At 32.6% G+C, this 16526-nt stretch overlaps 2 protein-coding genes across 3 annotated transcripts in view; both read left to right on the forward strand.

Annotated features, from left to right (window-relative positions):
* Positions 1-5313: 5313 nt before the first annotated feature.
* On the forward strand, positions 5314-10097 carry LOC100267988 (fructose-bisphosphate aldolase 3, chloroplastic). Its single transcript, XM_010663987.3, has 6 exons — positions 5314-5756; positions 7259-7528; positions 7647-7756; positions 7959-8049; positions 8681-8950; positions 9484-10097. The coding sequence occupies exons 1-6, from the start codon at positions 5595-5597 to the stop codon at positions 9760-9762; spliced, it is 1182 nt and encodes a 393-aa protein (XP_010662289.1). The 5' UTR covers positions 5314-5594; the 3' UTR covers positions 9763-10097.
* Positions 10098-11394: 1297 nt separating this feature from the next.
* LOC100264518 (DExH-box ATP-dependent RNA helicase DExH5, mitochondrial) overlaps positions 11395-16526 on the forward strand; it is a 31546-nt gene continuing 26414 nt past the window's right edge. Inside the window, exon 1 of one of the 2 annotated variants that reach the window (XM_002280097.4) lies at positions 11395-12010. In XM_002280097.4, the coding sequence (XP_002280133.1) occupies positions 11651-12010 (360 nt within the window). In that variant the 5' untranslated portion in view covers positions 11395-11650. The remainder of the gene's footprint in view (positions 12011-16526) is intronic. The other variant, XM_010663935.3, reaches the window with a different exon arrangement.

Below are 16526 nucleotides of genomic sequence, written 5' to 3' on the forward strand. Positions count from 1 at the left end.
ACTTCTTTGATTTTAAAACATTTTGAAATAAGCCAAAAATCAAATTTCGTAATTCTCAAGTGATGGGATTTATGGAATTGATTCGTGCAAAATAAATGGGCTTTGGTGGGTGCCCAACATCAAATAATTTTTCTTTAAAATAAAAATGAATTTTGAGTGAAGTGTCATGCGTGCCTTTGATGATTTTGTACTCGATTTAGTGGCATGTGAGCTATGTTTATGTTCTTTATTGTGCACTAACCTTTTCTCTTGATAGTGCATAGTGTCTCGCTGCTCAGGTACGCATCCACTTTCACTTCGGTTATCCTCTATTGCATATTCTGATACTCATATGTGCATGATTGATTCGAGTATTCATTGATTTTCTCATTGATTGCCATGTCAGCTTCATCTCATTAGTAGAGACCCGACTTTAGGGACTTAGAGGGGTGCTACGGTCTTTATCGTACCTTCCCAATAAGTAACCTGACCCCCGAACCTAATCCGGTTTTTCACAGACCACCTTTTCCAAAATAAGGAGTCACACTTAGGGTTTTCTTTCTTATTTTGTTTACCCTTTAAAAATAAAACAAAAATAAGTGGCGACTCCAAGTCATTTTTTTTTTAATCAATAAAAAATCATTTTTCAAATAAAAATCGAGCTCGCCATCGAGTGGGAAACGCATTGAGCCGAAATGCGGGGTCCACACATACATATTCACGACTTACTTCATGAATTAAGAGTATCTGTAAATTATTAAAAGAAGTGACTATTATTATTTATTTAATTAATCCTATAGGTAAATACATGCCCCATTTAAGATCGAGTTTTACAAGGGTTTGAATGATAACTAACATTCACATATTTAAGCAATTAAGATTTTGCTCATTTCAAATAAAATAAGCTCATATCAATTGTTCCACAAAGATATTATAATGCATGTTTGATCTAATTCCAAATGTCTTTGCGTTGGTGCAAAACTTTATCTTGGTAGCAAATTGATAAAAAATGTTATTGTGATCAATTATAATTTGTCAATCACATCAATGAACCAATTACACCGAGATATGGTATTTATAACTCGGACACTTTTTCTCTTTCTTTTTTATGATGAAACATATCTTTGTTCACTTCAAATGAACAATATGGAAGAGCTAAGTGGGTATGATTTGTCTATACGAAAACGCTTTAGGACTTTTTTTGTATACATTGATTGATGGATTAACATTTTATTTAAGAGGTGCTTGATTTGCAAGTCAAAATGGAATTTTATTTTCCTAGTATCTATCACCTCAAATTCTTTCATTAAATAATTGATCTTCCTGATGAACTTGTAAAAAGCCATTAAGATTGCAACAATTACAAACCCTCATTTTAATATATACAAGGATATAATTTGATCACATATATTATCATCATGACTTGATCTAAAATGTGATATCAATTTTTTTTTATCATTGCTTAAAACATTTTAATCATTTAGGGAATTATTTGTTTAAGTCATGTTAAGAATTCATTTGACAATGATTATATGAAGTGTTTTTAGTTTAAAAGATGTTTTTTTAAAATAAAAAATAAAAAATCAAGAGTGTGTTTGACAGTGTTTGTATTAAGTGTTTATAGCATCTTTAATACTTATAAAATAAAAAATTTTAAGTGTTAAAAAAAATAGAAACACTTCATAAAATCATTGTCAAATACACTGTAAGTGTTTAACAAAATTTAAAAAATACTTTTAAATATCTAAAGAGTTCGCTTGTGGTATTGGAAAATCATTTATAATGTTTTTGAAGAAACACTTCCACTAAAAGCACTACAAGTACAAGTAGAAATATTATCAAATGCACTTTAATTCTTTATAAAATTAATTATTTCAAGCATTTTCAATCCATTAAGGGGTTTTAACATGTCTATATATATATATATATATATATGATTGAATTAATACATAAAATGTGTTAGGTGATCTTTGCAAAAGACCTTATGCTATGATTTTTGTTTTAAAGCATAATAACCCACTAATATCCAACAATCTTAACCCGTTGTTTTTTTTATCTTCACAGTTAGTATGTGTCAATATTCTTGTATAATTTATAATGATTTTGAATCTTCATCATTCCTTGTGATGTCAAAGACCAATTAAAAAGAAGATACATTGTCAATGACAATATTATTTTTATCTTATCTTCTTTCTATTCCGTTCATAACTAATGAAGGTCCCTTTTACTTTCAAGTATTAGTAGTTATACTTCTTCAAGGATCATTCATTAAATTTGTACATTTCCAAAAAATATTTGTTTAATATGTGTCTCTTTTGGGGCTATTCGTTCAAATTATACTTCTATAAGGACAAATTATAATGCTTACAACATGTTATAAAATAAAATAAAAGAATAATAAATTAGAAGAAAGGCAAATTATAATGCTTAGAATATTATCAAAAACCTTTGTCTTAGTAGGGTAATACCCAAAGGGAGGTGAATGAGTTAAAATTAATAATTTAATACATGGTTTAAAATTCTTAACCCGAAAGGATCTAAACCAATTTAAATCAATTGAATTTTGTATGATAAAAAGAATATATGACGTAAACATTATCACACAAGACAAACAATTTTACGTGGAAACCTTCATACTAATTGTGAAGATAAAAAAAGTAACGGGTTTAAGACCTCTAATATAATAATCCATTATATAAAATTAAGGTATACATATTTATATCACAGTTTTATCCTAATAATCCATTACATAAAATTAAGATATACATTTTATCTGACAGTTTTATCTTGAATATTTACTTTTCAATACCTATATTGTGATCCATGTTTATGACATATCACCTCCAATGCTCTAGTGGTTTCACCAATTGAATTGTGGCGAATTGTCAAGAGAGCTTAGAAATGATAGCGAAATTTAGGGTTAATTCTCTCAAAGTATCCCACCAAAAACAGGTTTAAAAAAGGGTTTATATAAGTCTTAAGATCCAGAGGATCGGTACCTGAATTTTTCAAAATGAATAAATCTTTGATTTCAAAAAATGTGATCTACTATATTTTACCAAAAATAATTTAGAAACTTAAGAATTTTAAAAAAGTTTCATATTTTAAATTCAAAAAATGTGAAAGTTTTTCTTTTTCAAATTATTTGAAAGATTTGGAAAGATTCTCTTTTTTAAATTTTCAATTTTAAATCCTCAATTTTAAATATCTTTTCAAATTATTTTTATTTTTAAAATTCTTTCTAAATTAATTTAGACATTTTACCTCCATTTTAAAATCTTCAATCCAATCTTTTGTTATAAAAAAAAAAATAACTTGCATTTACTCAAACTTTTTTCATAATTACTTATGATGGTTCCATGGATTAATCCACAACCTCGAATCAATAGAGAGCAAGTCATTGTCTAAAAAATTCATATGAAGTAATTAAAATAAACAAAATTGTCAACAACAACAATATATATATATATATATATAATATCCTTAACATATTATACATTCCATTATCATATAGAAAGTCGGGAGAAGATTTATAATGACATTCAACTTTTATTGCTATGTCAAATAAATTGTGACTTTTTAATACGGTACTCTTATATTTTTATTAGATGATTAGTATTCTTTTATACATAAGTTGCATCTATTCTTAATTTCGTGTTAATTAATGGATTGGTTGTGTGATTAACTTATATTATTGGGTTTTAAAGAAATAAAATTAATAGAGGTAATTAAATTTAAATACTCTATATTATAATCATGTCATGATCCTGTAATTGAGCTTAGTTCACTTAATTAATGTAATGGCCAATGGTTACTTGGTGCCAAATTCACTTGTCCTCTTCAATGCATGGGGGATTACAAGACAACAATAAAGGTAAGATTCATAAATCTATTATTTGAAAAAATGGCATAAAATTATTTTCTCTATATTTTTCTAAAATTATTTGATTGTCATCAATATCAACAATTCCTTATAGCTGCAAATAAGACAAAGTTATTTATGCCATATGACATTTCTTTTATATTTCTAGAATTTTTTTTTAAAATCACTTAATATTTGAGATAATAGGTTTAAGTTCTTCGGTAATTATCCAAACTCAAAATATTTGAAAATTTGACGAGTTATATATGAATTTTGTTTAAGACTGTCATTTCAAAATAATAATGCGTTTGACAATAATTCTGAAAAATGTTTTTAATTTTTTTAATTCTTGAAATTTTTTATATTTAAAATATTAAAAATATTTAAAACACTTCATCGAGTATCGAACACATTCTTAAATCTTCCAATCATTTTCCTTATATAATAATTTTTTGCTTTACCAGTCAGTGCACATGTGATTTAAAATGCATTTCCATGGAGTTTGCAAATATATTAGTGATTTTATGCCATTTTTCTAAGTACGAGCACAAAATAATCAAATTCAAATTAATAGTCATAATGTTCGTCCAATTGGACCAACATCTCATACTTTTGACTTGCTTCTTTCTTCTCCTTTTTTTTACACGTTTTGGAGAGCCCACGTACAGGCTCCAACGGCCAAGGGTAACGCCTCCAAGCTTGAACCCACCTAGATTCATTGGCATAAGATGACGTGTTCACCTACCCATATGGACACGTCAACCCCAATGATACAAAAATCCTAATTTTTCGTAGATTGTAAACTCATAATGTAAAATTTTTGTCAAAACACGTAATGAATTTAATATAAAAAATAAAATAAATTACTAAGAATGTAAAAATTTAATATCATATTTTTATATTTATTTTCCAAAATAACATTTTAATTTTTTTTTAAAAAAGAAAAGATTTGCCCTCACTATTTCCAATATTTGGTTAAAGAAGAGTCCAAGTGGCATTGCAATGAAAAGCGGGACTGAATCACAGGGTTAGGTGAGTGGGGGATGCCTCATCGTCACCTACCCGTGAATTATACAATGGCGTCTTCAAAGTCCAAAAACCTAACGCCCTCCATGGTCCGTAGCACATACCACGTTGTAAATTGACAAGAACACCCACTCTCTATAATTAGTCCCAGTGACTCTGCAGAGAGAATATATTTTTTCTTAGGAAAGGGCATTTGCGTGATTAGATTATATTTTTTATAATTATTATAATTTTTTTATTAATATAGCCTTTGATTTATCGAATTTCGGTATACCTTAATAACTGTTCTTTTGCCGAATCCTATTTTTTGATTTATACCTAGCAAATTGTAGCATAGATTATATTTTTTATAATTATTATAATTTTTTTATTAATATAGCCTTTGATTTATCGAATTTCGGTATACCTTAATAACTGTTCTTTTGCCGAATCCTATTTTTTGATATTATACCTAGCAAATTGTAACATCCTGAGTAAAATTGGGTCCACTACGATGAGTCAGTGTGATATTGGAAAGGGACACTTTGGTAAATTGACAGGGAATTACAGTAGAATCCAATACGGACTGTTTGGTAGTCTCGCATGTTCGTCGTCCTATTCCATTTCATTGCGGAGTCCCCTATAAGACAGGGTTTTTATTAAGACATTAGGTGACAACCTTTTTCCAAACAGAGGACATCGCTCTCACACCTGATATCCTCCTCTCCGACTCAGTACAGTGACAGCCATGGCCTCTGTGACCTTTGCGAAGTTTAACGCCTCGTCTTCGCAGTGGATCGGACAACAGTCCTTCTCTCAACGCCAGGGATCGTCCGCTCGCTTCCCGGCACGCAGAGTCTCGGTCCCGATCCGTGCCGGGTCGTACTCCGAGGAACTCGTTCAGACTGCTGTGAGTTTTCGTTTGTTTTGAGGAAAACTGAGGGAAAGGGAGGGAGAATTCTTTGAATCTCATGTTTTACGGTTGTTTGATTTTTGAAGGATCAAGTCAAATCAGCTGAATCGTGTTCATTTGAGTTAGATTTATTTGTATATATTTTCCTTTTGAAAGTCTAAGATTCGAAGTAGTAGTTTATTTTATTTTTATTTAATTTTGCAGTAATCAAACATAGCACAATTCAATCTGTTCTTGGTTGCATGTTTTGATTCCAGATCGTTGGGTTGTGTTTCTGGTTGATCTCCGAGTGCTTATGTTTTTCTGTTTGTTATTCATGTTGTTGAATTCCATATTTTTATGTGTACATATTGATTTATCGGATCTCAATTTAGGAATATGATATGTGGCTTTGGTTGGGTAATTTGATTAAGTTGTATTGAGTCTGTGTTATTTTTTTTTTGTTTGATTCAAGGATTACTATACCGATCGATTTGAAAGTATGGCTGCTCAATTGAATTGTACGGTTGTTTTTTAGAAAAAAAATAATTTTTATTTTGTCTTTTCAGTTATCAACACATCATATTTGTGTGTTTCTGTGATGACCGGAGGTTAAAGTTTTTCCCACTTTGGGTTTGTTTGTTTGGCTGGAAATTCTCATATGAAACAAATTTCATGTTTTAAGAGCTGACTTTATGTGACAGAAACTAAGGATTGTTTTATAAGAAATCTCTCTCTTTTTTTTTTTTGAATCATGTCATGTTCTGTTTCAATGTGGGTGATGATCATTCTTGACATGTATAACTACAAATTTTACTGTTTGACGTCCCACCTTTTTGTATCTGTTTCATTGTAGGCTTGGCTTTTCCCGTCCAGCTTATTTCCCTTTCTCATGATTTAAGAGTTATAATTTTGTGGCAAAGGAAATTCCTCTGCACTTAATGGATGTGACTTGTTCTGTTTTAAACTCGATACCCTTGTATTTATCTTTTCTGCTCATTGACCTCAACAGAGAAGGTTTTGTTCAAAATGGATGCTAAAGGGCTTTGGGCAGACACCCTGATTGCTCCTAACAAAGAGTTTGCAAGTTCAATTTTAGAATTCTTGCAACAAAAAAGAAAAAAAAAAGAAAAAAAAAAGAAATAATAATAATTGTAGTGGTAGCAGTAAATATTAATAATAATGATAATTTGTTTGAGAATAAGTAGTATTTAGTTCAGTTTTTGAAGATGTTCTTTTTGAGAAATTTGTTTGCTTCGGTAAAGAAGTGTGTAGAGATTGATTCTTTGTCTTTATTTGATTTTATTGAGTGGTTGGGTTCTGGTTAAGGAAGAGAGTTGTTATTGGGTTTCTATTCTAGTTTCTGTGCTTAAGGCGCTTTTTGTGTACGTCTTGTGTACTTTAGAGTGGTGTTTTTATTTTTTAATGCATTTGGTTTTATTTATCAAAAAAAATTAATAATGATGATAATAGGTTTTTATTGTGCTTAATTGTTCATGGTCTCTGTTTTGATTCTGTAGAAAACTGTTGCATCACCTGGCCGTGGTATACTAGCCATTGATGAGTCAAATGCTACCTGCGGGAAGAGGTTGGCATCTATTGGTCTGGACAATACAGAACCCAACCGTCAGGCCTATAGACAACTTCTACTGACCACTCCTGGCCTTGGTGAATATATTTCTGGGGCCATCCTTTTTGAGGAAACACTGTACCAGTCAACAACTGATGGAAAGAAGTTTGTGGACTGCTTGCGTGAAAAGAAAATTGTGCCTGGCATCAAAGTTGATAAGGTATGTACTAGTGCTTGTTTTGTATTTTAACAAGCCTTTCTATCAAATCACTTGATGTGAGATTCTGTGTAGTTAGTAATGAACTTGCTCATTTGTGATTTCTTTGTTTTGTTTTCAGGGTTTGGTTCCTCTACCAGGATCAAACAATGAATCTTGGTGCCAAGGCCTGGATGGTTTGGCTTCAAGATCTGCTGAATACTATAAGCAAGGTGCTCGCTTTGCAAAGTGGTAAGCCTTTTTTTTTTCGGTTTATGAATTTGTGACTTGTAGGTTCGACTGGAATCTTTTTGGTTGGTTGAACTGTTTGCATATGATGGGAAAATGAATTTCATATAAGGATTGAACTATTGGTTGATCTGTTTACTACTTCAAGAGGTATGTATTGCGACTTATATTTGACTGCTGCACATGGTTCTTTGAAAATATCTAGGCGCACTGTTGTTAGCATTCCCTGTGGTCCTTCTGCCTTGGCTGTCAAAGAAGCTGCATGGGGTCTTGCACGCTATGCTGCTATTTCTCAGGTGTGCCTTTTCTTTCCATGTTCATCTTTTCAGTAAAAGTAGCTAAACTTTGTTGAGAAAAGTATGAAAGCTAGGATTTAACAATGCCTACACGTCTAAAGAACGAGGGTCAGAAGTTCACTGAGATGTCTTGAGAATATTCATTCAATAAATTCATGCAAGGATATAGTTTGAAATGCATATATAAAAGGTCAGCATTCAAGTAGTTTGTGCTTTGAAGATGATTACATCTTCATTATTGTTAGGACCAATTGACATCTATAGAAGTAAAGATCCAATTCTATCAATTTGGACTTAATTGCCTCAAATCTCTGGTGCCTGCCAATAAAAAAGCGTTTTGAATTCCCAGCTTGGGAAAGTTAAAAGGCTAGTGGTAATATGGATTGGGTATCTGGTAATTAATTAGTATCTTTAATTCCCCACCTTTGAAGAACAAATTAGTTAGTATCTTTACCTAGCTAAATAGATTGGGTTTGAATCTAGTAACGTGAAGAGACTTCTATTTTTATTTTTATTATTCTTTTCCTTCAAGGTAATTATATTCCAAAGTGTAATCAGCTTATTACCATCTTTCCCACCAGTTCAATTGTTTTACTCATTTTATTTTTCATTATTCTGAATTCATATGCAGGACAATGGTCTTGTGCCCATAGTAGAACCTGAGATTCTTCTTGATGGGGATCACCCAATTGATAGGACACTCGAAGTTGCAGAGAAAGTGTGGTCGGAGGTCTTCTTTTACTTGGCACAAAACAATGTCTTATTTGAAGGAATCCTACTTAAGCCTAGCATGGTAACCCCAGGAGCTGAACACAAGGAGAAGGCTTCTCCAGAGACCATCGCCAAATATACACTAACAATGCTTAGAAGGAGAGTACCTCCTGCAGTTCCTGGAATCATGGTACCAACCCCTGAACCCTTTTTCAATGCTTTTGTGCTCTATTTTACTATTCCTTCTGTCCTTACAATCCCTTCATTTCTTTGTACCACAAATTCATGAATAATGTGAACATAACTGTCCAATGAGTTGGTTGTGTAGAAACATTTCGAGTCTTTCTAGTGAGCAAGTATATATAAATATATGGATCATCCAGTATGGTTGATCCTTGGCCTAAACTTGTGGCCGGTATGTTGTTAACCTTTGACTCTATCAAGGCAATTCAATGTTCTTTTTTCTATATGAGAAGATATGACTCAAACTGAAAACTCAAAGGCTTCAAGCCTTGCACCTGACTGGTTCTAGCAATAGAATCCCATTACACCTGCAACTGAGTGGCATATTTGCCATCTTCTTGGGATGAGGAATATTCTAGTCATATTTTGTTTTTCATATGATTAATCTGTCTGTGGCGTTTGTATATGCATTTGATGTTCATTTTCTTGATCTCTAAAAAGAATATGAGACTAATGAATATATGTTTTCTACCAATATAGTTTTTGTCTGGAGGGCAATCTGAAGTGGAAGCAACATTAAACCTGAATGCAATGAATCAAAGCCCCAACCCATGGCATGTTTCCTTCTCATATGCTCGTGCACTGCAAAACACTGTCCTAAAGACGTGGCAAGGACATCCTGAGAATGTTGAAGCGGCACAGAAGTCTCTTTTAGTTCGGGCAAAGGCAAACTCCCTGGCTCAGCTTGGAAAGTACTCTGCTGAAGGTGAAAGTGAGGAAGCTAAGAAAGGAATGTTTGTCCAGGGCTATACCTACTAAGCTGTTTAAATCTATTGGCATTTCTTGGCTTTGTTAGAGTGTACTTTTTTCCTTGTTAACTATGGAGAAGCTTGTAATTTTTCTTTCCCCACCGTCACTCTCTTTCCTCAAAACTAGGGTGCTTGAATAAAGACACACGGGAAGGAAAGAAGTTTTCCAAACCTGTAAAACAGGAGTAGTAGGTTTAGCGAAAGCTACCATATGTTTGTATCTCTATCGTCTTTAAGATAGGTTTGTTGAGAAGAATGGGTCTTGGAGATTGGTCTCAGATTCATATCAAATGAGAGTGAACTACCAAAATAATATTTATAAGTTTTCCCTTTCTTTTCGGAATAGATTGCTGCCCAAACTCTCAAAAATGGAATGCTGAATGTTGAGCACAGATAAATGTCTACATAAAAATCTTGTTTTATTGCTGTTAAAATAAGTTTTCTTTTTCGTATTTTTCATTCCAAAAAATTAACCTGAAAAACAGAAAAGGGCTTATCCTTAGTGTCTTCTTCTAATTATCCTCATTTGATTGAACCGTTCGCCATTTACTTATGTTAAAATGATCAATTTATGGCAAAACCTATTTAATTCATATAAATATTATTAATTTTATTTATTCTAAATTATAAATTTTAAAATAACTTTAATTATAAATGTCATATAATTTAAAAAGTTAAATAATTAAGTAAAATTTTAAGTATTTCAGTATAAATATTAAAAATATTTTATAATTAAGACATTGAATAAAATAATAACCAAATGTATAGTTACAAATTTAATTTATTTTTATTACAAACGTATTATAATTAAATTTAAACAAATAAAATAATGAATCTTTTAAAAAAATAAAAACTTGAAAATGAAAGCAACTAAAAATTATTTTAAAATAATATATTTATAAATTTTATTTAAACTATTTATATTATTCATAATCATGTTAATAAATTTAATAAGTTGGAATTGTGTTAATGACTTCAACAAATTAATTTAATAAATTTAAATTAATATTTAAGTATTAAAGTTTAAGTTAAATTATTATTAAGTTATTGATTTAAAATTTATTACTAAATTTTTACTTTTAAATATTAAAATTATTAAATGAAGTTAACTTAATATTTGTTTTATATCATCAAATTCACATATTTACTGCTCATTATTTTTAATTAATATTTATTTTTATTAATTTTAAATAATAATTTTATTTGTTAAATATCCATATTTAAAATATTATAGATACATGAGATAACTATAAAATATTTATAATAAAAAATGAGTCACACGTATGGAATTATAATTATTTTTTTAAATATGTTTAATCTATTTAATAATATAAATTAAATTATTAAATCATATTAAATTATTAAATTGATTTATTAAACACTTTCTTGATAAACTTGTAAATAGAAACTCCTCTTATCTAAAGTTTGAAAATTCAAATAAGCCCCCATATTTCAATTTATCATAATTTTCTCAATGAAAATAACAGATGAAATATTAAAAAATGATTGCAAAAATCAAATAAAATAATGGACTGAAATACCTATCAATGTCTCTCTCTCTATATACATAATAAAAAAATATATTTATAAAAAAATAAAGTAATAAAATATAATAAATTCAAGGAACGGTTGGAAGCCATTTGCAGAGGGAATATCCCTAAATTCGTGTTGAAGAACGGCTTGGCTGAAGGATGACGCAGGGGCTCACGTGCTGAGGCAGGCCAGGTCACGCCTTTCGTCAAGCATCAGCCGAGTGTTCCCTCCGCATTCTCAGACCGTCACACACATCGCCATTTCCATCGCTCTCACTCCCTCTCACTGAGAATCCCAAACACTTCATCTGCAGAGTCGCAATCCTCCATATATATGGTCCCGCCATAACCTTTTCTTTTGCTTGCATGTACGCTCTCCAATTTTCCTTCACTCCCCGCCCCAAAACCCTAAAACCCTCCGCACCTCCACCACTTCACATCCTCATGAAGGACCGCCCGCCTCCCTCATGCGTTTCCCGCTATATCCCTCCTCATCATCGTCTGCGCTCCGCCGTCACCTCCTCTGCCTCCCCCAATCTCAACGCCGCTTCTCTTGACTCCACGTCTCGGGATCATCAAGGCACGCTTCTGAACCCTAGGAACACTTCTCTTCCTCACTCCCAACCTCAGAAGCTCCAACAGAAGGATAATTCACTCTATGATTTCCTGTACGAGGAGGTGTCTGAGGAAGGCTCTGATCGCGAAATTGAGTCGTCGTCGCATGGGGTGAGTTTGATTCATTTGCTTGTTTGTGAATTTGGGGTTGGATTGATATCAAATTGCTTATTTCTTTCTTCTTTTTTTTTTTTTCACTCTCTCTTCTTCTTTTAAAAGAATATTGATGCGGTTCCTTCTTCGGAAGTCTGAAATGTGACTTGTGTAATTGATGTTGACTGAGTGTTAGTGAGATACGAATTTCAAGTTTGAATTGCCAGTCATTTCATGACAGTGGACAATGTGATATTAACTCGGTGTGGAGACATTTAACTTATATTTTCCTTGATACATATTATTGAGGGGTTGCAAGACTGGTGCTGTCTAGACATTCTGAGACTGGATGGGAACAGTGACCTTAAGTTGCCATTCTAATCTACTAATGGAAGGCCTTTTGTACAAGCCTCCATGAAAGTCCTTATTAGAACAAATCTAATGACGCATCTTCCAACCCCATTTATTTTTTTTTTTATAGTCATAATTGCTTCGAGATTGTGATGCATTGCTGCTTTTTCTTGAGCACAAGGCTTGGATGATGTAGCTAAGGTATGCAATACGGGGAATGCTTGAATGCATGATTGGTTGGCTATGCTTGAGTTGGTTGAGCTATTGGAGCATCAGTAAATCTGTGATTACCCATCATTGGTGCCTGGATTGAACCTTCTGGCATTATTTCAGTGTCATGTGGAATGCTTATTGTTTTTGAGAACGTTTTGGCCCTTTGTTAGAATGAAGATGCACTTGGTTGTCGTCTTGTTATGCCTTTTGCTATGAGTATGTGTTGCTTTCACTAGTCTATCACTCGTTCTTAAGGAGTATGCTGTGGGCATGACATGGTCTTTAACTAGGGTGGGCATTGATGATGCCTTGATGGATTCTATAGGATGTGCATTTGTGTTATTTTTTATGGCTATGGGAACCATATCTTCTTGTGAGTGTAAGGTTCGATATGGAGGAGATATTGGTGTTTTGACTAACAAGGTGATGGGTGTTTGGAACTTGTTAAAAAGTTGTATTTGTTTGTTAATCTCAATAAACATGGCTAGGTTTTTTTAGCACTGACGTGAGGATGGTGTTAGCTATGGGCTAGTTATGGCTTCACACAATTTGATTTTTATGAACAATATTGGATTTAGACATAAAGATACCTGTATTTCAATTGCATGCATAGGTTATGCTGCTGTGTACTTATCTTTTATATGGGGCAAAATTTTTACTCCCATCATGCATGGAATTTCTTTTTGGTTGCTTTCTAGAATTTTGTTTTCTAGCTTAGTACAACTGGGTTGCCTTTTTATTATGAATAGATTAAAAAGCCACATTTCTTTGGTAGTTGCTGTTTATTGGTATCAGATAAGACTTCGTTCTATTTTCTATGTTGGCCATGGTTCAAAGTCCTGGTATTGGTCATTGACTTGGAGGGCCCCAAGGCACATTTGTCTTAGCATTTGGGCTCGGTATTAGATGATATGCAAAATAAGATAGTTAAAAAGTTCAAAAATTTATATTAACATTATGAAATTTTTAGAAAAATAAATATAATTAAATAAACTTAAAAAAATAATAAAATAAAAATTTTCTCACATTTAACATTATTTAAATAGTTATAAAATATTTGTAGGATGTAATTTATGATAATATTAAGAATTTAAAATTATTTTATTTCAAATACAATAATATTAAACTATTATCATGCAAATAATTGATTATAAAATCTGGTAATATATTACCTTAGATTAATGCAATTCATACTAATTCATACCACATTAACATATAAAATGATAAAATGTAAAATAAACATGACTATCATTTCTTTAAATCCCCAATTCACCATAATGCACACCTACGAGGAAAGAGAAAAGGGTTGACAAAAGCAGAGATAGAGATAAGGGCAGTTGTTGTTAGCTTGTATACCCACACCCATGACACTAGAGACCCAAAATAGAGAGACAAGAGACTAGATGCAATGATTGGCAATGTAAGAAATCCAGATGATGTTTCTCAACCTCCTCTTCTTATACAGCTCCAGATTCACTCAAGGGTAATCTTTCTTCCTCTTCACCATGGGTCATGGGTTTTGATTCTTGAAGAGCTTTTCCTTTTGAAGAACATCTTTGATTTTTCATAGATTTTTTAGGTTTGAATCCTGTTTGTTGTTAATTTGTTGTGATTTGAAGTGAAAAAAATGATTTATTTCGATAACTTGACGGTTCAATTGAGTCAAGTTGGAATCTTGATCGAGTCAACTAAGTTTAAATGAGTCTTTATCGAGTCTGAGTTTGAGATGGTATCAAGTATCGGACTCGACACAGAAAGGACCGAGACAGATATGACTCGGTCGAGTCGTACCGGACTCAGTCGATGCTTTCAACCATGATGTTGGTTAATGGGATGTGTATTGATTTCTTAAAAGTTCGAGAATCCGAAGCAGTGGGACCTTTTTCTCCTTATCCTTTTGTCTTGTTGATGGAGTCCTTAGGTTGTTCCATTGTTAAGGCAATGGAGGGAGACTTTATCAATGAGTCCAAGGCATAGGTGGAAGAGGGAAAAGGATGGAGATTTCATGTTTGCATTTTGCCGATTATAATCTTTTGTTTCCTAAGGCAAATTATGAACATTATTATATTCGAGGTGGATTTCTTTTTTCTTTGTGATTGTATTTGGTTTTAAAGTTAATCTTTAGGAAAACTGAGCTCATCTTGGTGGATGATGTGGTAAATGGAGATCAATTGGTCCCTTTTCTTGGTTGTAGGATGGTGCAGTTTTCATCTGCCTAGTTGGATTTTTCATTGGAGCCCTTGTTTAAGGTTGTTTATCCTTAGAACTCTGTTGAGGTGCATTTCAAAAAGAGGTTTGTCTCTTGAAAGGGGAATATCTGTTAAGGTGGGAGACTATATGTATTAATAGAGCCTTTTCCACCTTACTGATATACTTTATGTTCTCTTTTTGACTTCTAGGTTCGTGATTAGGCTTGAAAATACTTACGGAGATTTCCTAAGAGCACTCATGGAAAAAAAAATGCACTTAGTTAAGTGGTTGATGGTTTGTTTGTTCTGAAAAGGCTATGGTTTGATGGGGTATTAGAAGCCCCATTGGTGAGGTTTACTCAAATAGAATAGCCTGTGGAGGAAAGTTCTTTTGGGCAAGTTTGGGGAAGGAGGAAGAGGGCTGGTGCTCTTGGGAGAGGAAGGATGCTTATGGTACAGGTCTTTGAAAAGCTATCAAGAGATGTTGCAATTGTTTCATAACTCAAAACTTGTATTTCAATTAGCAATGACTTAGGACAAAGTTTTAGCGTGGTTCTTGGTGAAGGGGTTGCTTCTTGAACTTGTTCAATCAATGTTGCTACTATAGAAATGCTTACATGGTTGATTTGTTGCATGAGGATGGTAGTTGGGGTCATTGAAATCTAAAATTTTCTGGGTGGTCTCTCATTTAGGGGGTTTGGAGTTAGTGTTGTTTTTGTGGTTGATTCATTTTTATGATAGGAACGAGGATAGGTTGGTGTGAAGGATCCCTTAGTAAGGTAGTCCTTTTTGAAGTCTTTCTACCAATTTTTTTTTTTTTTTTTGTTCATGGGTGCTTTTGGTCCATTTCTAGTCAAGGAAACGTGGGATTCTTATGCTCCTTCTAGGATTGTTCCCCCCACCCCCCTTCTTTTTTGTGAAGATTTCTAACAATCGATCAACTCATGAGAAGGATTGGTTTCTTGCTAATAAATGCTTTCTATGTAAGTAAAGGGAAGAATCAAATTCATGGAATGATGCCTTTTTGGTCAAATTTCTTTATTCTATGTTGGTGTCAGGGTGCTCAATTCATTTCCTAGTAGGCAATATTTGAAATTCTTGGGTTCCATCTAAAGTAAGGTTTTTTGGTTGGGAAGTTTGTTGGGGGAAGACATTGACTTTAGATTAGCTTCAAAGGAGAGGATGGTCTTTGGAAAATAGATGTTACCTTTATAAAAGAGAGGTGGAATCCATTGATCATGCCCTATTTCATTACTTTAAAGCTAGGGAGTTATGACACTTGCTGTTTTATTTATTTATTTATTTTTAAGAGTCTTTTGGGTTCTTCTTCTTTGGTTAAGGAGACCCTTTTAAGTTGGCTTGACTACTTTGTGGGCAAAAACATAAGAAGGTTTTTTTTTTTTTTTTTTTTTGATAAGTAAACAAGATATGCATTAGAAAAAGGCTAAAAGCCACATAGCATACAGGGAGTATACAAGGCGGCTAAAGCCTCAAAAAACTATCTCCCCTTAAGTGGATGCTACCCACTCCAAAAAGCCTATAAGGGAGAGAGACTTCTCACCTAAATACACTTTGACCCAGCTCCATAAGTTACAAACAAAAGAATTCTTTAATTTCTGGATATTCAACACACCCCCCCTAAAAGTTAACTTATTCCTCTCCTTTCAAACCGTCCAAAAAATACACAACGGTATGGATTTCCAAACCTTTTTCCTTTTTTCCCTACAAATGGGCCCCTCCAGGTAGTTAAGACCTCCTTTACAGTTTCTGGGAAGACCCAT

Source organism: Vitis vinifera, chromosome 1 (genome assembly GCF_030704535.1).
Source record: "Vitis vinifera cultivar Pinot Noir 40024 chromosome 1, ASM3070453v1".
NCBI classification, from domain to species: domain Eukaryota; kingdom Viridiplantae; phylum Streptophyta; class Magnoliopsida; order Vitales; family Vitaceae; genus Vitis; species Vitis vinifera.

Excerpts from the sequence above, each read along its gene's own strand:
- LOC100267988 (XM_010663987.3), top strand. The coding sequence starts at position 5,595 with ATGGCCTCTGTGACCTTTGCGAAGTTTAACGCCTCGTCTTCGCAGTGG. Across the intron at positions 8,050-8,680 it reads GCTATGCTGCTATTTCTCAG|GACAATGGTCTTGTGCCCAT; the intron begins GTGTGCCTTTTC and ends ATTCATATGCAG. Across the intron at positions 8,951-9,483 it reads CTGCAGTTCCTGGAATCATG|TTTTTGTCTGGAGGGCAATC; the intron begins GTACCAACCCCT and ends CTACCAATATAG.